Source organism: Manihot esculenta, chromosome 15 (genome assembly GCF_001659605.2).
Source record: "Manihot esculenta cultivar AM560-2 chromosome 15, M.esculenta_v8, whole genome shotgun sequence".
Lineage (NCBI taxonomy): Eukaryota > Viridiplantae > Streptophyta > Magnoliopsida > Malpighiales > Euphorbiaceae > Manihot > Manihot esculenta.
In genome coordinates, this window is record NC_035175.2 from 8,215,001 (window position 1) to 8,238,686 (window position 23,686).

A 23,686-nucleotide genomic window follows, 5' to 3' on the forward strand; every position below is an offset into this window, starting at 1 on the left:
GAATCAATTCAATGTTTAAACTTTGGTTTCTCAGGTATTCTCCTTCAGTCAGAAGATATCTGTCAATTTTCAGCTGTTGTTGCGCTTCATCCAAGGTGTCTCCTTCTTGTTGGCATTTGCTGGTTTAGCCGTTGCAGTTATATTCACCGATTTATCAGTTCCAGACATTTTTGCTTGCATTTTAGCATTTGTACCTACTGGATGGGGAATTCTATCTGTGAGTGCTTCGCGTCCAATGTCTATTTTTACCTTATCATTAATCTCTTTCAACATAATGGGGTGCCTAACTGAAAAAACTATAAAATTATGTTCTTCACAGTTAACATCACCAAGGTTACCAAAATTCCATAAGTTGTTAGTGAGTAGAAAGTAACAAGGAAATAATGCATAATCTAACTACTGCCTCAATGTTTACGTTCCATAGTATGCAGCAGCTCTGCTGTAGCTTTATTTCGTCACCTACACAAAATTTGATATCAGAATCTTTACTAATGTCAGATTGCTGCTGCATGGAAGCCTTTGATGAAGAAGCTAGGATTATGGAAATCCATCCGCTCAATTGCCCGTCTATATGATGCCGGGATGGGAATGCTAATCTTTATTCCAATTGCCTTACTTTCGTGGTTCCCATTCGTTTCAACATTCCAAACCAGGCTTATGTTCAACCAGGCCTTCAGCCGTGGATTAGAAATTTCTCTCATTCTTGCTGGAAATAACCCCAATACTGGGATATGATGAGAATTTCTGGCCCAGTATGTATTTTTTTTGTTTATTTTAACGCAGTTTATTTTCTTTCATCCTAATTATCATTTTCTTAAAAATAATTTGGAAAAATTACTGCTTCATCTCTATGGAATAGAGGAATTTACTAGTTGGTTTTTTTATTTTGAAAAATGCATTTAAAAAGTTTATTTGTTAGTTCTCCTTTAATAGATATTAAATATTATAAAAAAGTTTAAAATCCCCCATGTGGAGAGAGGCTAATCAGTAGATATTTTAAAAATTTAAGGATTTAACTAATAAGTTTTTCAGAATTATAGAAATTAAATAGTAAAATATTTAACAGTTAAAATTAACGGAAGGGTTTACTAAAACATTTGTGATGTTTTAATATATTTTTTTAAAATTGAGAAACCAATTGATGAGTTTTCTCATATTTATATAGGGAGTTTTTAACAATTTATTCTTTGTTACGATTTGTTCTTTGTATGTTTCCTCTATTTCATTTCTGTAATTTTGTCAACTTTGTCAGCAACTCTTAACGTAGATTTCAAGTTGCTGCTTTCATTTTATCTAATGTCAGTACGTTTTTCCTTTACAGGCACGCCCAGTGGCACGGACATGTTAATCTCGTAGCTGGAAGGAAGATTGTCCCGTCAAGTAAAGAAATTTTGAGAGATAGCTTCTAGTCTTGCGCCTTTGTATAGAAAAATCCGATAGTTCTAATGTCAAAGTTCAATTTTATTAACTGTTGATTCCATTGTACCATATTGATCGTAGTTTTATTCGCTGGCTTTGTTTCTTCGCCGGAGATTGAGAATACAAATATCTAATGATCTACTCTTTTTAAATCAAATTTAAATATGGAATATTATTCCAATTTTATAATTTCAATGCTTTTATCAAATCAGTGTAAATATTTTAGAATGTTGTAATATGAATTGGACTCGTAAATAAAATTAGTCATCATGAACGATAGCATATCTGGTTGCCTGAATTTCATCGACTTAACGTATGTATGCATATGGATGGTATGTTCTTTTACATATGTTAAGTAATTGTTTCTATTCTCTAGGTTGAGCAAATAATAAAATAAAAAAAAAAAACATTTAATGATTAATACACTCGAATTAGTTCATCAAAAGATTTCGCGAGTTAAAATCCTAGTTCTCTCTTCTTCTTTTTTTCTTTCTTTTGAAAGCCTATAATTTCATTCATAAGGATGGGGCCCAAAAATACAATAAAACTTGTGAAGATTATATTTAATGGGTTTGGAGTCCTAAGAAAAACAGAAACAAAAGAGCCCGAAGACGGTGAACTCACAAATCACAAGCTTTGGCGCCCGCTATTGCATATGGTAGCGCCGTCGAGAAGAGCAAGGAGAGCAGCAATGAGGCAGAAAATAAACTCCTCATAATAACAAAGGTTTCTTAGCGGTAGGTCCATATATACAAAGCAAATGCAGTTCATTGTCCAGAAGAAAACTTTGAAAAGGATATAGCATTCCAAATAGAGTCAGAATGCAGTTTCTAAGGGGTTTGGGGTATGGGTTAGAGTTCACTGGCATTTCTTGGTCTTAAGAGTTGGCTACCAAGCAGATGTAGTTCAGCGATTGGATCCCTTTAATAACCACCATTAGCCTAGAAAGGAAATGATTGTTAGACTGTACCTGCGTGCAGAGAAATCGAAGGGGAGAGCTCACAATCTGCATTAATGGCCTTTGAGGGTCGCGTATCAGCAAGATAGTTGTTCAACCTTTGAATTTCCCTTTCTGACGGTATTGCAAATAAATAATCTTTCACCGACAACTAAAAATAGTCATGTAAAAGCTTTAAATAACTAGACAAGGGTGTAAAAAAACAAACAAAACAAAAAGTAAAACAACAATAAACCGAATGAATGGAGGAAGCTCTCTTGCTTTTAAGGATAGAATATTATACGTTCCATAATTTTTTATTTTTTATTTAATTATTGTTATTTTACTTTTTTTAATTATAATAATATATAAATTAATAATTATTATTATTTTATTTTATTTTTAAAAAATCTTTTAAAATATTTTTTAATATTTAATATATTTTAATATATTTAAAATAAATATAATTAAAAAGTTAATAAAAAATTATATTTTTATACGTAAATAAAAATTATAGAATAAAATAAAGTAATTAATAAAAAAATATGGGTGATAAAAAAAAAATAGAAGGGGAGTTTAAGAGGAGACCATAATGAAAAACAATACACCAAAAAGCCCTCAACTACAATATTTTTTATGATTCTGTTTTATTTTAAAAATTATGAAAATCTTTTATTTAGCTTACGAGAATCAATCTATAGGTATACGAGTTTATAATTTTATGTAGTTACATATTTAATTAAAAATGTATAATTGATTGATAAACAATTAATTTGTTTAATAATTAATATATTTAAAATTTGTTATAAATATTTTATTTAAATTAATAAAGGAAAGATATTTTATAAAATCTTGAAATAAGGACTTTAAGCAAAATACAAGTTAATTAAGAAGAGAAGCTCACCGATACCAATTCTATCTGTAAAATGTGAGGGGCAAAGATGGAAATTATCCAAACCCTGATAGAGTTCCGGACGCATAAGTAGGAACACGTGGATATTCTCATCATCGTTTATCTCAGTTGGAAAAAGAATCCAACCGCCACAGAGTTCTGTTATATTCTATAAAAGGAATCTCATACGCTTGGCTCTAATGACCGAAAGCGCAAAACATCCTGTCGACGAGCACGCAAAATTTCTTGATCTCTCAAAAAATAAGAAGAAAATTTACAAATCTAAACTTGGAGATCCAAAATTGAATTAAAGGTTTTAAGGTTTCATTGTTATATTAATATCTGTTGTTTTCGCTTTCAAAGCCCAGAAAGATTTTGTTGGAAATTCTGTTTTTAGGGTTTTTTGGGTGAGAATGAACGATCAATCGCAGATGTTGAATCCACTGCAGTTGATGAGCCAGGCGCATATGATGAGTCAATCTCAGATGATGAATTCGGTGCAGCCTCAGGTTTTGAACCAGAATTCGGCGATTTTGGCGCAATCGCAGGCCATGAGCCAGCCTCCTCAGAAGTTGAACCCGGTTCAGTCTCAGTCTCAGACTCGGATGATGAGCCATAGTGGAGCAATGACCCAGCCGCAGCCTGCGATGATGATGATGAATCAGCGAAACTACAAGCCATGGTCACCGCAGCAACAGTCTTCGATGGATCTGAAGAGGAAGTTCCAGAATCAACAGAACCCTTTGAAGTTCAATAATAATATTAGCAATAATTTTGTGCCTTCAAAGCCCAGAAGCAAGAAGAATTGGAAGGGCAAAACTATGAACAAAGATCAGAGAAGAATGGAAAAGCCCATGCCTAATATACCGACTACCTCCAACTCTGCACCGGCCCTTGCCGGTCCTTGTGGTTTCGGTGGTTATAAGCCCCCTAGCCTGAATGATCTCCAAACGCAAAACCGAATTAAAGCTCGAAAATACTACCACCCAAAGAAAAAGTTCAACAACCGGTTTGCTCCTTATGCGCCGCGAAACACAACATCTTTTATTATTCGTGCAAAAAAAGCCGGAGGTATCGCATCCCTGGTGTCCCCTTGTCCCATGACACCTGCTGTTTTGCCTACTCCGATGTTCTCGCCTTCGAGGGAGGTATTGGGTGACATGGCAAAGGAAGAATGGGGTGTTGATGGATATGGGTCCATGAAGGGACTGATAAGACTGAGATCACCTGGAAATGAAGTGGAGGTTCATGATGAGGAGGAGGAAGATGAAGGGAATGGGTCGAGTGAGAGTGACGTGGAAGAGCATGTGGAGGTGGAAAGGAGATTGGATCATGATTTGAGTAGGTTTGAGATGATTTATCCAACTTATGGAGGTGGGGATTATAGTTACAATAATGTTCTAGAAAATAGGGTGGATGATCAAGATACCCATATAGCACAACTGGAAGAAGAGAATTTGACACTGAAGGAGAGGTTGTTTCTGATGGAGAGAGAGTTGGGGGATCTGCGAAGAAGGTTGCAGTTCTTGGAGAGGCATCAAGGTCAGGGAAGAAGTCTTCTAGCTGTGGAAGATGTGAATGAGGAGGTTGTGGAAAATGTTTCCGAGAATGGTGAAAATGAGAATGAGAGTGATGGAGGATCAGATATTGGTGCGACTGGAAACGAGAATAATGAGGAGGTGATGGAGGATGTGAGCGGGAAAGGAAAAATAGGAGTAAATGATGGTAAGGAGAGTTATGATGTTTGCATGCAAGAAACCGTATCTTATAATGGTGAAATTGGGAAGGATGTGATAGAGAATAAAATTGTAGGAAGTACATTTGTAGTTAGAAATGAAGTGATTGAGAAGGTGAATGAGGCAAAAGGTGAAGAAGTAAGGAATGAGGTGATAATAGAAAATTTGATTGCAAAGGAGGAGAACAACAAATTGTCCAAGTGTGATGCTTTTGTAAATGAGGTGCAAGACAAAGTAACTGAAGATAATTGAAGGAAGTAAGGAATGAGGTGATAATAGAACGTTTTACTTGTATCTTTGCCGCTGTATGTAGATGTAGTTTAGTCTTCTTTTAACAAATGTAGGAAGCAGTTTCTTAGTTTTTATCCTTTCTAAGGCTGTTTTGGGTGGGGGGTTTAGGTAGGGTTGAGGTTCATTCTGTGAAAAGTATAAAGCTGCATGTAGCTTTTTCATCAGCTGGTGTTTGAGTAGAACCTCACATGCTAAGAAAAATCCTTAACCATGATGCATGGTCTTCTTTTTTATGTTTTCTTATCTCTAATGTCAAAACTTTCTTAATGCATTTCATGCTTCTTTACTGTAGAATTATTTATTTCTTTATTACAACTATTTGGTTCTTGATATGCAGATGTTGTTGTTTCAGGTCCAGTGCATTTATAATGGTTTCCTTTTTTATTTAATTATTCGCATATTGTGTCTCGTTCACTCCCTCTATTTTGGGTATATCTCTATGTTCTTTGTAGTCTTTTCTCTTTGGAATATGAGTAGTGAACAGTTGAGAGCATGAACTTCTCCGAGTGGATTAGTGGTTTCACCAGTCTAACTCATTGAATGATTTCTGTGTTTTAAAGTGCAGAATTATCATTTTATTCTTTCTTTGATATGAATTGAGGGAGGAAGTCAAGTTCTTATCTCTAATGAACATTGTTCATTTGTAATAAGATCATTACAGCATGTAATCTCTATTTAAAGAGAACTTTGAAAGCAATAAAAATAAGCAGAATTACAATCTCTATCACAGAGATCTAAGACTCTCTTCCAGTTAAATGAGTCTTAAGGTTTAGAGGTCCCTTTGTCGAGCTCAACCGTCCAGCAACATAGGTTCGTCACGAGGAAGAAACCACAACAAAGGAAGGCGGTGGAAGCTGATTTCCTGGTGCAACGCCCCGTGACAAGATTCTGTACTCGAGAATATAGCACAAGAACTCGGCAACTATTCTGAAGAATCAAGGATAAGGTTACCTCTCTTCTCTCTAAATTCTGCTTTCTCTTCTCATCTAATGTGTTCTTCTTCGCTTACCTGAATCTATTCTTCTTCTCAGCTTTGTTTCTTCTTTTTCATTTCTCTCTTCTTTATCATATTCCTACTTTCCATTCTCAGTTCCTGTTTTAAACAAATTGTACCAGAGCTTGTTGTCAAATGGGCTTAAGCTGCAAAAATGGTTCATCTGTGGCGCAGTATCAGGTTTCTTTCTCCTCTTCCCTCTTTCTCTCTTCTTCCTTTTCAAATTCTTTTTTTTCTTTCTGCTCTATTTCTTCTTCCTTTTTTCCTTAAAATTTCTTTCCCTCTTTTTTTCTTTCTTGAATTCTTGAATAAGATTTTCTTCGTTTTTCTGGTTGTTTTCTGGTTCTTTCTTCTATTCTCCTCTTAATTTCTTATTTCCTGCATTTCAAGAAATCTGTTTCTTTAAATTCTTTACATATCTGATTCTGTATCCCTCTCTTTTGCTCCTTTCTCCCTCTGTTTCTGTTTATTTCTTTGGATCTTTTGTTTCTGTCATAATCCATGTCCTGGTTTTCTTTTCCGCATAACATGAATTACAATATTAATGTTCTTAAGAGAGTATTGCAAACTATTGACGGAAAAATAAGAGAATGTTGAGGAGTTGCTTTATCAAAAATTGAGGAAATTTGATAAGTTAAAAGGGAAGATAAAAGGGCTAAGAAATTGTCAAGTCCCAAATCTCAGAGAGGACATGATAATTTCTCATGATGATGGGAATTGGTTCTAAGGGGCAAAATCCAAAGAACATTGCAGACTTGGAGCTGGAGAGTTTAAATTAAAATGAAATATAAAATGTTATAATAGATGTTATTTGGACCCCAAATAGAGGAGCATGTAACCGTTGATGATGTGGGTATATCAGAAGAGCATCTCAATGCAAAAATGCATCTATATGTCGAAATATTTCTAGCTGGAATCCCAACTTTCAGAGAGTTCTATAGAAAATGAAGCTGAGATGGAAAACATTATTACCTTTACTAATGAAAATGCATTGGAATTGTGTTTTCTACATAATGAGGAAACAAAGGGGCTCATTGAGAGGCAACAAGTCACTGATTAAGAGGGTTCTTTTTGGACAAATAGGGATTAGTTCTGTATGCAATAGAATATTTGGTACTGAAATAATAAATGAAGCGCTCAACTTGAATTGTACTTCCTATACAAATGCTGAAGTTGAAATATCCAATTTGTCATTTTCGGAGGAAAGAGGAAAGAGTGCTGGAATATGCATGTGATTCTGATCTTTTCTTTGTCAATGTTATTCAGATTGCAGTTGGGAAGGCAAGGTGTGCTGGCAGAGCTCCAATAGTTTCTTTTTACAGAGGTACTTTTATTTTTGGCGGAAGTTTATTTGAACTGAGATTATGTAATTAGATGATAGTCAAGATAATGAGTTTGAAATTAGGAGAAGGCAGATGAAGAAGATCTGTTTCTTCGGATACAGCATTTTTTTTTTTTTTTGCTCAAAAATAACGAGTTTGAAATGGGAATGCAGAGGAAGAAAATCAGATCCTTCTGCAGCTATTTGTTTGCCACATAACTCTCTAACTTGCTGGCTTTAGTGTTATGGCTGCGGTTTGCACTTTTTTTCAGAAGTTGAAATATTTAATTCACTTGCTGAAAAGCAGCTGATGACCGCTGGATTTCTCCACCTCGGTCGGGGCTAAGCCTATGATATCAGTTCATTACTTAAGGCCCTCAAGTCTCCCTTATGATTCAGGCCTAATCCATCAGTCCGCTCAGCCTTGAGACCGGGCTCTATTCCGGCTCTACAATCAGGCCGGCCCAGTCTTTATGGCCCGACGATCAGATCCTCTCTAGGCCCAGCTCTAATCCCATCTTTCAGCCTAGCCCAGAGGAAGGAAGGCGACCAGCCCACTCGCCTGGTGGACCCATCCGCACGCGTGTCTGAGAGAATCAGAGGCCGTTACACATGGGGTAAGGATCTGATTTGCTTGTACGTTCATATCAACGTGACAGGAACAGGTGGCCCAATAACACACATTCTGTTACACGTCACTAGCGGACAAAAGAAAACATATAAAAGGAGAAATGTTCTCCTCTAGGTCTAAGCTTTTTCCAGTTTTACAGCACCCTTGTAAAATCCTATTTTCTGAATCTCAGATCATCGGCTGCAGTACAAATGTGAATTTTGTTTAGATTGTAAGTTAATGCTACTTTGGTTCAGCCTTCCCTTCAGTTTCTTGACTTGCCTCATTGGTACTAGTTCAGCAATTTCATCTGTATTTTTCTGGTTGGGGTAACATAATCATCATGTTGGAGTCTTAGAAGGGGGGACACATTTTCAGCCGAAGCTGCAGGAGTAATTCATGTTTTTTTTTTAATATTTTTCATTTTTAATTTATAATTGAATTATGAAAAATAAATTATTCTCTTAAAATATATTTTCAATGAAAATTATTTTTTACAGAAAATAATTTATATGGAAAATATTTGTACATACAAATTACTTTCCTCAAATAAAAGAATTAATAATTAAGAAAGAACAACTGAAGTTTTTGGTTGACATCTTTATTCGGCTTACATTCTCCATGACTGGAACATGAGTGTGTAAAGGGAAACCATGGTGGTGAAAAGGGCAGCAAGGAAACTGAGTGTTTTTCTTTTCTTTTCTTTTCTTTTTTTCAAAAAGTTACAGGAAATTGAAGTAGAGAAATGAGAAACTAAGGTTGAGAGAAGTGGCTGTCGTAATGATGGAAATGGTCTTGTGAAATGTCGGAAGTTTTTACACGAGTGCAATAAAGTTAAAAGAATATGCAAATCAACATTTAATTTTTATTTATCTTCATTCGATTGGCTGTTTTTTTTTTTTCGTTGTCCCCATCTCTCAATTGGCTGACGCCTATCAACTATTTGCAGGAAATCTACAACAAATACAATATTGTTAGAACGGGGATGCAGCATATTTATTGCAGGCCCATACGGATATCCATTTACTCAGTTTGAAATAAAATAAAAATAATTTTGTAAAAAAAAATTTTAATTCAATTGATATATATTTTTTTTGAAATAAAAGAATTTCAAATTTTTTAAACTTATAATATTTTCATTTAAAAAAATTGAATTATAAATAATTTTGTAAAAATTATTTAATTTTTTTTTCGTAAAGTGAATAATTATGAATGGTGTCTGAAAATTCAAATTAACCTAAAACTATTTTGACCGTAAAGACTTGAATTCAATCGACTCGGTAAAACTTATCAAATTACCTATCATGGTACAATTTGCTGGTTAAGCTCAAATTCAATTCTGGTTAAAAATTTTCAAGTGAAAATATAGATAAAATTAAATAAATATAATTGAAATTTGATTTACGCAAATTATATTGTCAATAAAAATACAAGGAATAACATATTTGAGAAGCTCAATAATGTATCGATTTGTTATAATGAAAATATAACAGTTGCCATAGAAGGCCAACAAATAAAATTGGAAGTAATACTATGGTAAAATGGACATGTATTAAAGAAATTGAGAGTTGGAGAGAAATGCTACTGAATCAATCGAGAGTTTGAGATATTTGAGAGAATTGAGTTTTTGAAAATATGGAGGATATTTTAGAAGTAAATATATAAAATTTAACGGTTATGGTTTTGATTTTTGATTGATTTAGACATGAATTAAATTGAGTTGAACTAATCAAATTATATTGAATTGATGTAGTTTAGTTCAAGTTTTTAAATTAAATTGTAATCAAGTTTATTTTATAGGTGTAGTTTAGTTTACCATTTGAATTAAATTAAAATCAAGTCTATTTTATAGGTGTATTTAGGAAAAGATAAAAAGAGACAAAAAACAAAAAAAATTAGCCAATCAGTGTATTAAAAGGGAGATTAAATCTTGTGGTGCTCTAATTTGTACATCCACAAGCAATAGGCGAAAGAAAACTAAGCAACTACATTGTTAAATAAAAACCAAACTCAAAGGCTTTTGGGTTTTCTTCTTTTGAGCATGCTGGTTAAGCCAATCGAGTTCTAGTTCCTAAGCATAAGTTCATCTTTTCAAATGGGCACATTCCCAATGAGAACTATTTGATATGATCATATTATTGTCATGAGAGGGAATTAAGAACTGACCGTAACCTCTGTTTTATGTAATTAAGGAACTTACATCAATCTTGTTGTTTTAGATAAGTATCAAATGAATCTAAAATACTTGGCCCAAAAGTTGAATTCTAGATATTTGCTTGAGACGGGAGAGAGAGAGGGGGTAGGCTTATTTCTATTTCTTACTTTTGCAACCCTCCAATGAAAAATTTTGCCACTTAGCAAGTCAAAATTTGACAACTTTGTAGAGTGATTATTATTTAATGATTACGAGCCATAGGTGTTCATATGAATTACTCTCAAATTTATTAGCATTAAAGTTAAAAGTAAGACAAAATATATACTTTAATGAAAACCTATAGGAAAAGGACGTGCAGATTCTGCATGTGTTCAACTCTTCTCCACTTTAACAACTCATCAAGTTTTGGACACTGTGTCATCATCACCATGTTCAATTGCTGCCATTAAAGAACTTGCATGTTCAAGCATGCTAAAATATCTATGGCCAGAAATGAATCCGTAAACATCTGTCCAATTTATCAAAAATGCCTAATACTGACAAAATCTTTATTCTAATTTATGTTTTCTTCTTAATTCATGCATGATATGATCATCAAGCACCCAATTCAGTGGTTTCAAAAGTGTAGCCAGCTTGCTTCTAAGCACTAGTGCTCTTAAAGCATGCATAATATTTTCCATCCACAAGCATGCACTTAATTGGCAGATTATTTAAATAAATATGGTTTCTGGGCAAACTAAGAAAACGTGTTTTCCTTCTTTGTGAATTCTTAAGCTCATAGCAGACCATTTGCCTTTGATCAGCTTAAAGAAATAGACTCTTTATAATAATATGATCCATGCATGAACTTGCATGGAAAGATTAAATTACACTGAATCTGATAATTATGAACCCAACTTCCCCTTCTTTCCCCTCTATTGCCTAAGGATAAAGTCGGCAATTTAATATGATAATCTGTTAGGTTTATGCACATAGCAAATCTTTTAGGGCAGCTTTTTTTACACAGACAAGAAGCACTATGGCTTGCCAAAGCCGCCATACATCACCAGCACTTAAAATAAACTCTATTCATTGTATACAATTGGCTATAAATAGATCCAACTCAATGTGGTTTCTCTGAGACATTGCATTAATTGCCTTGTGTTAGAAAATATAGTGTAATAGCCATGAAGAGGTCAACCAGCTATCAATGTCTCTCTGTGTTTGTGACTGTTTTGACGTTATGTGTTGCTGTGAGAACTCAACTCACTGCTGATTTCTATTCCAAAACTTGTCCTACACTTCCTCAAATCGTCCGAAGAGTGGTTCTAAATGCTATCAAGACCGAAATGCGAATGGCTGCCTCTCTACTCCGCCTTCATTTTCATGATTGCTTTGTTAATGTAAGTGGTGTCTTTTATTTTCTAAACTAGGCTTTGTTGGAATTATATCAGAAACATTAATTTGCTTAATTAAAAAATTTTGATAACAGGGTTGTGATGGGTCAGTTTTGCTGGATGGAACTGACGTTGAGAAGTTCTCGGCAGCTAATTTAAACTCAGCAAGAGGATTTGAAGTTGTGGACGCTATAAAATCTGCCGTGGAAAGTCAGTGTAGTGGAGTTGTATCTTGTGCTGACATACTTGCCTTAGCTGCCCGAGATTCTACTCTCTTGGTTAGTTCGACCTTGTCCATCTAAAATTCTTAGACACTTAATTTATCATGAAACTATACAGAATTTTTTAAAAAAAAATTTGATTAATTAATACTGTGATTTTTTTTATATATATATATAACTTATATTAATGGCTCTTAGAGTGGAGGGCCATCATGGAAAGTTCTCCTTGGAAGAAGAGATGGAACGGTGTCTAGCAAAGCACAGGCAAATATTTCATTGCCTTCTCCGTTTGACAACCTAGACGCAATCATTGCCAAATATGCTGCTGTAGGCCTCAACATCACCGATGTTGTGTCCTTATCAGGTAATCCTCACAAAGATTTGGACTAATTTGTAAAATTACTTAGTGCGCTCAATAATGGTTATTTTTCAAGTGCAGGTGGTCACACAATTGGACTAGCAAAATGTGCCACCTTCAGCAATAGATTGTTCAACTTCTCAGGAACTGGAGCTCCTGACAATACATTGGAATCGAGTATGTTGTCTGATCTGCAAAACCTATGTCCGATAAACGGAGACGGAAACAAGACCACGGTTTTTGATCGGGACTCTGCCGATCTATTTGACAACCATTATTTCAAGAATTTGGTAAACAATAGGGGGCTGCTTGGTTCAGACCAAGTTCTGTTTTCAAGCAGTTTGGCTGATTCGACAACCAAAAGTATTGTTGAAAGCTACAGCAGTAACAACAAGCTTTTCTTTGATGATTTTGCAAATTCGATGATAAAAATGGGGAATATAAGTCCACTCACAGGGTCTAGTGGAGAGATCAGGAAGAATTGCAGAGTTGTTAATTCTTAAATCATTGTAAGGAGGTAGGGTTGTGATTATAAATAAGGATTAGTACGCAGTAAAATGTTGCCGTTTTAATATTGAAGAAGAGTGATTGGTGAGTCATGAGCCACTAGAGCTCTTTTTAATTACAATTAGAGGTGTTGCTTTGTTGTCGTTGTTCTGCACATTAATAGATAAACATGCATTTATATTGTGGCGCCTGGCCCAAAATATTTGGTTTAAATTAAAAAATTTGATTCAATTAAATTAATTTAAAATTTTAATTTAATTTTTTATTTATTTTCATTCGATTTAATTTTTTATTTTAAAAATTTTAATTAAAAAAAATCAAAACAATAAAATTAATCAAGAGATTAGATCATATTAAAATTAAAATATTCTATTTAAATTTTAAAATATTAATAAAAAATAAAAAATTTATTAAAAATTCAAATCAATCAAATCGAATTGAATTAAATTAAATTAGATCGATTCGATTTGATTTTTAATTAAAATTAATTCGATTTAATTTTTGTAAATATCAAAATTTTAATTTTTAACTATTTAATTTAATTTAATTTAATTTAATTTTAAATGAAAATGCTTTTAGGCTCAAGGTAATTCTAATTTGAGTGAAAATGCGAAGAGTTGGGAAATTGGAAAAATCATTTAATTTATAAAAAAAAAAATTAAAATTATAGTTCAATGATTTAGTATTTAGAATCCTTGGATATATAAAAAAGGTGTCAACCACTGTTTTTTTTTTTTTGAAATTGAGGTTTCAACCACTTTATAATTGTTCGTAAATAAAATGTATAAAAAAAATTATCCGTAAATAAAATAAGTAGATTCAAAATTTTTAAAATATCCAAAATATTTTAATAATAAAACAAAATCAAATTATATTTATTAATCATATAATACACATTCTTATATATTGTATTATTTTGAACATATTAATAATTAGGTGTGGCTGTATATCCTGAAGTCACGATCACCTTCTTAATTACAATGCAAACAAGTCTTTGTTGATGAAAATACAACTATTCCATTCCATGCGTGAACAAAACTATTTTATTTTGTGAAAATAATAAAATATATTATAAGGCAATAGTACAGTCAAAAGTCTGGATTAATACTAAATTGATGATGCACAGCCTTAATTGAAGATAATTAATTAATTAACTTCTTATTAATTAATGAAATTATGTAGCTGAAATCAAACACATAAGCGTGGAAGTGTGATCCAAGTGGCATATATTCCACATTTACAGCTGCCATGTCAAACCTAAATGATCTCACTTATTTTTCAGAAAGTCAAAAAAACATATAATTAGCCTAATTAATTACTTAAAATCCAAACCTAACTTAATTCCCAACAATATTTTATTTCCTTCCAAAAAAAAAAAAAAAAAAAACTAGAGGCAGACCAGAGAGCCCATGATTTGAACAGTTAGATCATTATCAACTATATGTTAATTAAAATTGATAAATATAATTTTTTTTCAAATAATAATTAGTATTTATTGTTTTTATAAATAATATATATATTTTATTAACTTTAAATAATTAAAACTTAAAATTTTTAATAGTTTAAATACTTAGAATTAATTAGTTTCCAGTTATGGTTAGTAAAATGAATGAATTTTAAGTTAATAATATTAAAATTGTTTTGATAATTATAAAATTTCACATGAAAGGCTTACATAAAATTTTTAAAATTAAAAATTAAATTGAAATTGAATAACAGTAAGCTTAGTTCTAATTTTCATTAATTTATAAAATTAATGATTAACTGTATTGAATCATTGTGAATATATAAATAAAAATCAGTATTTAGTTTGTAATTAGTTTATTATATATAAATAATTTTACTTAATAAATTCTTAGTTAAGGAATTAAAATAAAAATTGTTATTAAGATTTCCTAATTAATTTCCGAGTAAAGAAAATTTGATCATACACAAAAGAGGTTGCTTGCACGAAAAAAATTAAAAAGTCAAAAGAAGACTTCTGCCAAATTTTGCAATAAAAATTTATTGGATAATTAAATGTCCAATTGCCCTATTAAAAATTAATTAAAAAAATTTTAATGTAGCTATTTATTTCAGCGCCACAGTGTCCCAGCTCCCGTCATCCTGCTTCTGCCTTCTATAACTACAAATACAAGTTAGAATGTCCGATGTGTTAACTTCTAAGAAGGCGGAGGAATAATGCTTTAAATTTCCTTTCCCATTAATGGCTATTTTAGATTTTTTTAATTATTTTTATAAAAATATTAAATTTTTTAAAACATAAAATATTGTTTATTTTATCTTATAATTTTTTTATTTTATTGTTTAAATGTACATTAAAAATTATTATTATTTTAATTAAAAAATAATTTTTTTCTATTTACTTTTTAATTATATACTTTGTAATAGAAAATGATGAAGATATTGAATTTTATTGAGACAATAAAAATATTACTAATATCATGTGATTTGTATTAAAAATTAAGAGATGGTTAGAATTTTTATTTGAGAAAAAAACATTTAAGAAGTGATTCTATGGAAAGTAGGATAAATTAAATAAAGTTATATAATAGTGAATTTATATATTAATTATAATATAAAAAAGTAAAGTGGATAATATTTTGAAATAATTAAAAAATAAATTAATAAAAATTATAAGATGAATAGAATTATTATATAAATTTTAATAAAAATAGATGTATGAAATATTAGACAAGTTATTAGTAAAAATATATATTATTTAATTATTTAAATCGAATTTTGGCAAATTTTTTCAATCATTTAATTCATTTCAAAGTAAGAAGATGCAGATGTTAGAAACTTAAAAATTTAATATTATAATTACAACGTTGGAAGTTAAGATATAAAATCATATTTAATCTATTCGAGTCAATAATTAATCACACAATATATAATCCATATGTCTCAAATCTTTCATCACCAATTACCTTCCCCAGACATAATCACGTAACGAATAGGCCGGAGTTGATAGATGAGAAAATAAAAGCAAATGCAAATGGTCCTACGAAAAAAGTATAATTAAATGAAAATGGCTGTGCAACTGCCCCAGCTGCTTCCCACTCTTATTGGTCTATAAATGAAATCTTCAATGAGATCATTTCTCAACATTCCTTAGACCGATTCAATGAGAAAGACGATGCATTCCTCTCCATTGATGTTGGTGCTGATAGCTTTATGTGCAATTCTGATTGAATCATCAGGAGGCTTGGCCAATGCTCAGCTATCTCCAGCATTTTATGATGAAAGCTGCCCATTTGCCTCCGACATTATTCGTGTAGTCATCGCAGAAGCCTTGCAAACTGATGCAAGGATTGGTGCCAGCCTCATCAGGCTTCACTTCCATGACTGCTTTGTTCAAGTAAACTTCAATAATCATCATCTTTTTTTTCTCTTCTTTTATTTATTGTTTCTGTGATCTTAGATGAGGCCTTGATTTCATTAATGAGGAGTTCAAATGTTGTGTTGATATTGTAACAGGGTTGTGATGCCTCAGTTTTGCTGGACAACAGTGACACTATATTGAGCGAGAAGGAAGCTCTTCCCAATAATAACTCACTCAGAGGGTTTGATGTTGTTGATAAAATGAAGGCTTGGTTGGAGTATGCGTGTCCTGGCGTTGTTTCTTGTGCTGATATTCTCGCCATTGCAGCTCAAGAATCTGTTGCTTTGGTAATGTTTTCTTTCATTATGTTTTCTTTTTTTCCAATAAGAAATTGAATTTTATTACATCGAATTGCCTTGGGAGGGAAGAAAAGGCCCATTCAAGAAAAATTTAACATGAACATGTTGAGTAAATCTAAGTCGATAGCGATGGTGATGATTGACCAATGTATGTAATAATGATGGAGTTGATGGCTAGCTATATGCAGTCAGGAGGGCCAATATGGAGAAGTTTACTTGGAAGGAGAGATAGCAGAACAGCAAACAGAAGTCTAGCTAATACAAACCTTCCAGGTCCCTTCTTGCCCCTCCAGGGTCTCAAGGCCGCCTTCATCGCCATCGGCCTCAACGACAACACTGATCTAGTTGCCCTATCAGGTAATTTTCAATTATTCTTTTTTCAAATAATACTCTCTAATAACTCATTGCAAAAACTCTTAATGCCACTGGATGCAAATTTTTAATTTTCATTTCAATGTTGATAATTGGTAATATAAAACTATTGTAATTATATTGAATAAACTTTTCCTTGGCATTGATCAGGTGCTCATACATTTGGAAGAGCTCAATGTGGAGGATTTATCCACCGTTTATACAACTTCAATAACACTGGTCTTCCAGACCCAACGTTGAACACAACTTATTTGCAAATTCTCCGAAAACTATGTCCCCAAGGAGGAAATACCACTGTATTAGCTAATTTCGATCCCACAACTCCAGATACTTTTGACAATGATTATTACTCAAATCTTCTAATTGGAGAAGGCCTTCTTCAGACTGACCAAGAACTATTTTCAACTCCTGGAGCTGATACTGCTAAAATTGTTAAAAATTTTAGTGCTAACCAGACTGCTTTCTTTGAAAGCTTTGTGGTGTCAATGATCAGAATGGGAAATCTCAACGTCTCAACAGGAACTGCTGGAGAAGTTAGGTTGAATTGTAGGATAGTTAATGGAGATTCATCAAGCGGAGCAGACACTCTTCTCGTTAGCTCCATGTGATTTAATAAAAATCTTGTGTATTATGCTAAAATAAATGGGGAATTATAATAGACATTTGAAGTATGCTCTTTTACCCATATAAGCTTTTTATTATTTTGTGAAATGATTGATGCTAGTGCGAGTACAAAGAATCCTAAAATTTAGAACTTCAAATATATGAAATAATTTTTCTAAATAAATAACTTTGTGTTAGGAATAAAAAATAATAATAATTAAACCAGCTTCAAAATGATATACCATATAAGAATTTACAGCATTGAAAAACCAATTGTGAATCAACCTCCAAAAGAACAGAAGGCGTATTCCTGGAAAGCAACCAAACAAGTGTCTCCTCGGAATTTTTTAGAAAAACAAACCAGATTTTTACGAAGAAAAAGAAAAAGAAAACAACAATAAATTCACCGTTTGATCCGGACTACCGCTTAAAAAAAATAAAAAAACAAAGTCACGTGAAAGAAAGAAGTGAGGCGTTGACATTGCACTTCAAAAATTCTTCATAAATTAGGTTAGAAATTTAATATTTATGAAATATTTATTTAAAAAAATTATTTTTTAATGGATGGATATATATAACGTGAATAGATCATTTCTGTAATTATATAAGAAAATAAAACATCACAAGCTGTCTTGCTTGGGTTGCACGTCACTTGTTGGTAGTTTGATTTATAATTAACTTTAATTTGTTCTCTTTTCTTTACTCAAAATGTTTTTTTAGAAATGAGAATTAAAAATTGAAGGAAAAAAATCTAACACCTTTCTTTAGATGTATTTATCACTAAATTAAGTTGTAAGTGCTTTTTTTATCAAAATTTATTTATTTATTCAGATGCATTTATCACTAAATTAAGTCTATGATATACTTTTTTATTAAAATTTATTTATTTAACATATGATGATAATATATATTTATATATGTATTCATAATAAAAAAATATTTTTTTAATTTTTTTTTTTAACTCTTTCAATCGGAATGATTTTATAATAAAAAAAATTGAAATAAATTTTTATAAAATTATTCATAATTTTATTTTTATACACAGGGGCGGAGGAAAGGTACGACAAGGGGCACGTGCCGTACCGACGACCGGAAAATGCTTTGAAGGGGATGAAGGTGGCGCAGCGGCGCAGCCGGTGATGCCGCAGCGGCGCAACCGATACCCTACCAAAGGAAAGCTCCTGGCTCCGCCACTGTTTATACATGATAAAAAAAATTTAAAATTTTTTATTATAAATAAAATTTTATAAGAAAATAATTTAATTGATTTAATTTTTTATCAAATTTTTAATTTCAAACAATCACATGGCCGATTGAAATTTTAATTACTTTATTAATCCCATTTAAAAAAGTATTTGAAAAATAAAACATAAAATTGTGTCGTGGAAGCTATCAATTTAATTCATGTCTTTTGTTTACTGAATTTTTAAGAAATTGCATAATTTTAAAATTATGTATATATATGTAACGACCCAGAAACCTATACCCCTCTGTAACGGCCTGAACCATTACCGGCACTAGGATCCAGTTTGGCATAAGGCCGCCGGGACCCGTAGTAAGCCGAACATATCTCTGTGTACCTGATACATCCCAGACATGATCAAAAACATACTCAACAATCCTATACAACTATCAGGCTTAACTATGCTTACTCAGATATGCAAGTCTGAAAAGGCTCTCAGGACCTATACCAGTGACTACTGACTGTTGTGGGTCAAGGGATTGATACCCTTTCTTCCCGAACACAACCCACTGGTATCTCATCAAAGCCATACATTAAGCCTGAATCACACATTTCTCATCAAGAAACGTAAAACAGGATCCATGTACAAAGGGATTAATCATACACTACACTACAGCAAAGACATTAGGGAAAACACAAGTCTATCCAGTATATGACAGTACATATCTATGTATTACATTACAACTAATCTGTTAATTACATCATGTCCACTATACTATTACACACATACATTCATGCATATCTTTCCTCTTTACTCTTGCTGAATTTGACTTCCCATAGCTATCTCAGAACCTGCAAAACTGGGGTTAAGGGAGTGGGATGAGCTCTATAGCCCAGTGAGGAGGAACCATAAAACAATTCATTCGTTATATGTTTTTATGAAATGCATCACATCACAAACATATCATCTCACGGATGAACTTATCACAAACATATCATCTCACGGATGAACTTGTCACCAATAGCCCTTTACTACATATCGTAATATGTCCTGCTGTGCCAAGGAGACTAGGTCATCACCTGGACTTCTCTTATCTGACTCATATCACAACATGTCCTACTGTGCCAAGGAGACTAGGTCATCACCTGGACTTCTCTTATCTGATTTGACAGGCTGACTGTCTAACTCATAGTACCAGGAGCGACCTGGACTATCCAGGAGCGACCTTGTAACGACCCCAAAATGGACCGTCACCGGCGCTAGGATTCAGGTCGGCTTAAGGCCGCCAGAACCCATAGCAAGCCTGCTATACTCTCTGTGTACCTGTAACTCTCATACATGATCATACATTTTCTGTGAAAATAAAAACTCTTTTCTGAACCAAGGCTTAACCTGTGCATGCACTATCTCTGTACTCTGTACTCTGTACTCTGTACTCTGTACCCCTGGCTAGAGCTTACTCTAGATGGGTTCACTCATATCTGTTAAGCCTGGTATTTCACATACGCTGTAAAATATATACATATACAGATCATGTACATAACAACAGCTTTACAACACAAACAACTAAGTCAAGCACATCTGTAACTGAAAACATAACTATTACATCTCTTTTACGTTACATGTCCACTCTACACTATTACATTTCTCTTTACTCTTTCTATGTTCTGCTGACTTGCCCTGTACACTGTATACTGAACCTGCAAAACTGGGAGTAAGGGAGTGGGATGAGCTCTATAGCCCAGTGAGTAGAACAGTAAAACATCTCAGTAAAACATGATCTCATGGAATGCGTCATAACACAGATAAACCACATCAAGAGTAAACCTGTCACCACATAGTCCCAGTAACTCTGTGCCAGGGCGTAGAATCGAGCACCTGGTCTTCCTGTCATATATGTATATGTGTATATAACACCTCTGTACTTACCATTGCCAGGGCGTAGTCAAAGGCTCCTGGTCTTTACTATAACTGCCAGGGCGTAGTCAAAGGCTCCTGGTCTTTACTATACCTGCCAGGGTGTAGTCAAAGGCTCCTGGATGTAAGACCCCGCTCGTTCAGACATCGGAATTCCTACCGTCCGGTGGAATCTCGGGTGTCGGACCCTCTTTGGGGGGGGTAGAGCAAGGGTAAAGGAAAGGTTTTCTAAAATGTTTTTAAGTATTTTATGGTTTTAAATAGAAAAGAGTTGAGTTTTTGAAGAGAAAGACCAAGGAGGCATTTGCCAGGTTCGGCCGCCGAAAGTCAAGTTCGGCCGCCGAACATGTGAAGGCTTCGGGAGCGCCTTTGGCCTCCGAAAGTCTTGTTTAAACGAGCCAAGGTTCGGCCGCCGAAAGTCAAGTTCGGCCGCCGAACATGCATGAGTTTAGGGGGCACGTTAGGCTGCCGAAGGTCTTCGACCAGGCCACCTATAAAGGGCCCTCAGATCGGAAATGGGAGAGTTTTCTCCCCATTCTCGAGCTCAGGTGAGTTTATGCCTTCCTTTGGTCGTTTTCATGTTTTCTCTACCCATCTCTCAAGTTTTTCATGATTTCTACCCTTGTGTTTGAAGATTTAAAGCTTGAAAGGAGTTTTGGGAGCTTGGAGCTTTTGGAGCTTGGATTCTCCACACCTCCGAGTTAGGGATCGCACCAACCCTCGATCTTCAAGAGGTAAGTGTAGATCTTGGTTTCCCTTGAGTTTTCATGAAGTTTTAAGTAAGTTTTATGAAGGTTTTATGTTAGAATGGGTAGATATGCATGTTAAGGGTTTATGTGGGTTTTATGCCCAATGTATGTTATGTGATGATGTGTTGAGGAGTTTAAGCTAGTTTCTTTGCTCTCTATGCTTGTGGGAGTGTGTATGCATGCTTGGGAGAGAGTATGTGAGGTTTGGGGTGTTTTGTGAGGTTTGGAAGGCTGGTGTGCAAAGGCTGAGTTCTGATGAACTCAGGTTCGGCCGCCGAAGGTGGTTTCGGCCGCCGAACGTGCCGTTGGATGCATGGTTTGGCCGCCTAACCTTGCCCCCGAAAGTTGAGTTGTGGCTTGAAAGCAGACTTTCGGCCGCCGAAGGAAATGTTCGGCCGCCGAAAGTGCCTGACTTTCGTCTCTGGAGAGAGGGTTCGGCCGCCGAAGGTGCCGCCGAACCTACCCGAGTTTCGTCTCTGGAGGAGACTTTCGGCCGCCGAAGGTGCCGCCGAAAGTGCCTGTCCAGCCTTTTCATGGCTGTTTTCTATGCATGTTTAAGTGATGTTTAGAGGGGTTTTTGGGGAGTTTCTTATGAGTTGTTAGAATGTGTTTAGTACCTCATGTGAGTCCATCTGTGTAGGATTGGACCTGAGGAGAGGTGTCTAGCTTCAGTGCTAGTTGACCCTGAGTTTGTTGAGCAGTGGCTTCAGGTGAGTAGAACTAACTCAATCTTTTACTTTAAGAAAATCCAATGTTTAATGCATCTTTTATTTTAAGGAATTCAAATGCCTAAAGCATATGCATGCATCATGTTTATATGTTATAGGATGATTGCACTAGTTTCACGAAGGTGACGCATTGCATTATTTGATGTTGATGATGTGAAGGGTGGACCGAGGCGACTTCAATAGCCCATATCTGTCATTGAGTCTTGTCTATGTCCTTTGGGAGCCGGACAAGTACATGTAGGAAAGTCCTTGTGAGCTCTCTGTGGACCAGACACCATGTCATGTATGTTACAGGCCTTTGTGAGCTCCTATGGGGGAGCCGGGCACTGACAGAGGGTATTTTTGAAGTCATGTCCATCCTCTGAGAGGAAGGATGCTAGCATTTTACGAGGACTCTCAGAAACCAGGTTCCGTGGGGATTGTATGCTTGTGTGAACCCCGAGACGGAAAAAGTATATGATTTCTCTGTGTTATGGCGCATTTCATGAAAGCATAAAGAAAGAGAAAGAATAGAATGAATAATAATATACCTAAAAATAGAGGAACTAAATAAATAATGAATAATAAAATGAACTGTTTTCTCTGTTTCTACTCACTGGGCTCTCGTAGCTCACCCCATTCCCTTAACCCCAGTTTTGCAGGGCCAGAGTAAGTAAGCCAGAGTTCAGTCAGAGTAAGCTATGGGAATAGAAGAGGTTCAAGCATGGGTTGCCATGTTTGGTTGTAATAGCTTAGCTTGTTTTGTTTATGTTTATGCTTAAGAGATGTTTGATGTATATGTTTATGGAGATAGTATGTAAGTTGCTAAAGAGATGATATGTTATGTAATGCTATGTATGTTTGTATGCTTTTATGGTTTAGTTATGAACATGATGATATATGGACATGATAGATGGACTTGATGTATGGTCCTTGTGTAGATCAAGAATATGATGAATGGAAAGAGCATGTTATAAAGAGATAGAGCCAAGTTAAGAAAAATATAGATATGTGTTGTAGCATGAGATGTGTAGAATTGTGCTTTGCCTAGAGTGTTGGTTAATCCCTTTTTGTTATGCATGATCTTGAGAAAATGTTTTAAATGTTATGAGTTTTGAATGGCCCGTGAGGGAAGAAAGGGTTCCAATCCCTTGACCCAAAGCGGATATGTTTTAAAGTAAGCTTGATGACCCATTTGGTATGAGGTTCTATGTTTTCATGCATAGGTCAAGCTGAGGTAAGGAAAACAAGTTTAAAGGTTTTTGTGAGACCAAAGCCTAAGTTTTATGAAAAAGCTTGATCATGCACGGGATTATACCTAAAGTTCAGGATGTGTAGAGGCTTGCTACGGGTCCCGGCGGCCTTAAGCCGATCTGGATCCTAGCGCCGAACAGTTTGGAGCCGTTACGGCAGGGTATCGGTTTCCGGGCTGTTACACTGGACTTCCTGTCTGAGACTATTGGATCATTCAGCATTCACCCACATCAACAAATAACTATGCAATGCAACATATTCGTGGATACTAATACAATCAACCTATTGCATAATCATGATGCATGAGATATGCTAAAACATTCCATTGTTCCATTAAAAGAGTTAAGTTTAGTTCCACTCACCTCTGGCTATCTGGACTGACTGACTCTGCAGGCTCTG

At 34.2% G+C, this 23,686-nt stretch overlaps 4 protein-coding genes across 4 annotated transcripts in view; all 4 read left to right on the plus strand.

Annotated features, from left to right (window-relative positions):
- The window catches only part of LOC110602142 (callose synthase 9), a 46,355-nt gene extending 44,741 nt beyond the window's left edge, over positions 1 to 1,614 (plus strand). The window contains exons 51-53 of the mRNA XM_021739573.2: positions 35 to 217; positions 499 to 752; positions 1,322 to 1,614. Coding sequence (XP_021595265.1) covers positions 35 to 217; positions 499 to 735 — 420 coding nt within the window. The 3' untranslated portion in view covers positions 736 to 752; positions 1,322 to 1,614. The remainder of the gene's footprint in view (positions 1 to 34; positions 218 to 498; positions 753 to 1,321) is intronic.
- Positions 1,615 to 3,436: 1,822 nt separating this feature from the next.
- Positions 3,437 to 5,546, plus strand: LOC110601843. Its single transcript, XM_021739194.2, has one exon. The coding sequence runs from the start codon at positions 3,662 to 3,664 to the stop codon at positions 5,234 to 5,236; it is 1,575 nt and encodes a 524-aa protein (XP_021594886.1). The 5' UTR covers positions 3,437 to 3,661; the 3' UTR covers positions 5,237 to 5,546.
- Positions 5,547 to 11,465: 5,919 nt separating this feature from the next.
- On the plus strand, positions 11,466 to 12,999 carry LOC110602677 (peroxidase N). Its single transcript, XM_021740244.2, has 4 exons — positions 11,466 to 11,737; positions 11,827 to 12,009; positions 12,151 to 12,316; positions 12,392 to 12,999. Exons 1-4 carry the CDS (start codon positions 11,522 to 11,524, stop codon positions 12,811 to 12,813), a joined length of 987 nt encoding a protein of 328 aa, XP_021595936.1. The 5' UTR covers positions 11,466 to 11,521; the 3' UTR covers positions 12,814 to 12,999.
- A 2,901-nt stretch (positions 13,000 to 15,900) lies between these two features.
- Positions 15,901 to 17,579, plus strand: LOC110602450 (peroxidase 15). Its single transcript, XM_021739978.2, has 4 exons — positions 15,901 to 16,178; positions 16,298 to 16,489; positions 16,690 to 16,858; positions 17,024 to 17,579. Exons 1-4 carry the CDS (start codon positions 15,945 to 15,947, stop codon positions 17,479 to 17,481), a joined length of 1,053 nt encoding a protein of 350 aa, XP_021595670.1. The 5' UTR covers positions 15,901 to 15,944; the 3' UTR covers positions 17,482 to 17,579.
- Positions 17,580 to 23,686: the final 6,107 nt, after the last annotated feature.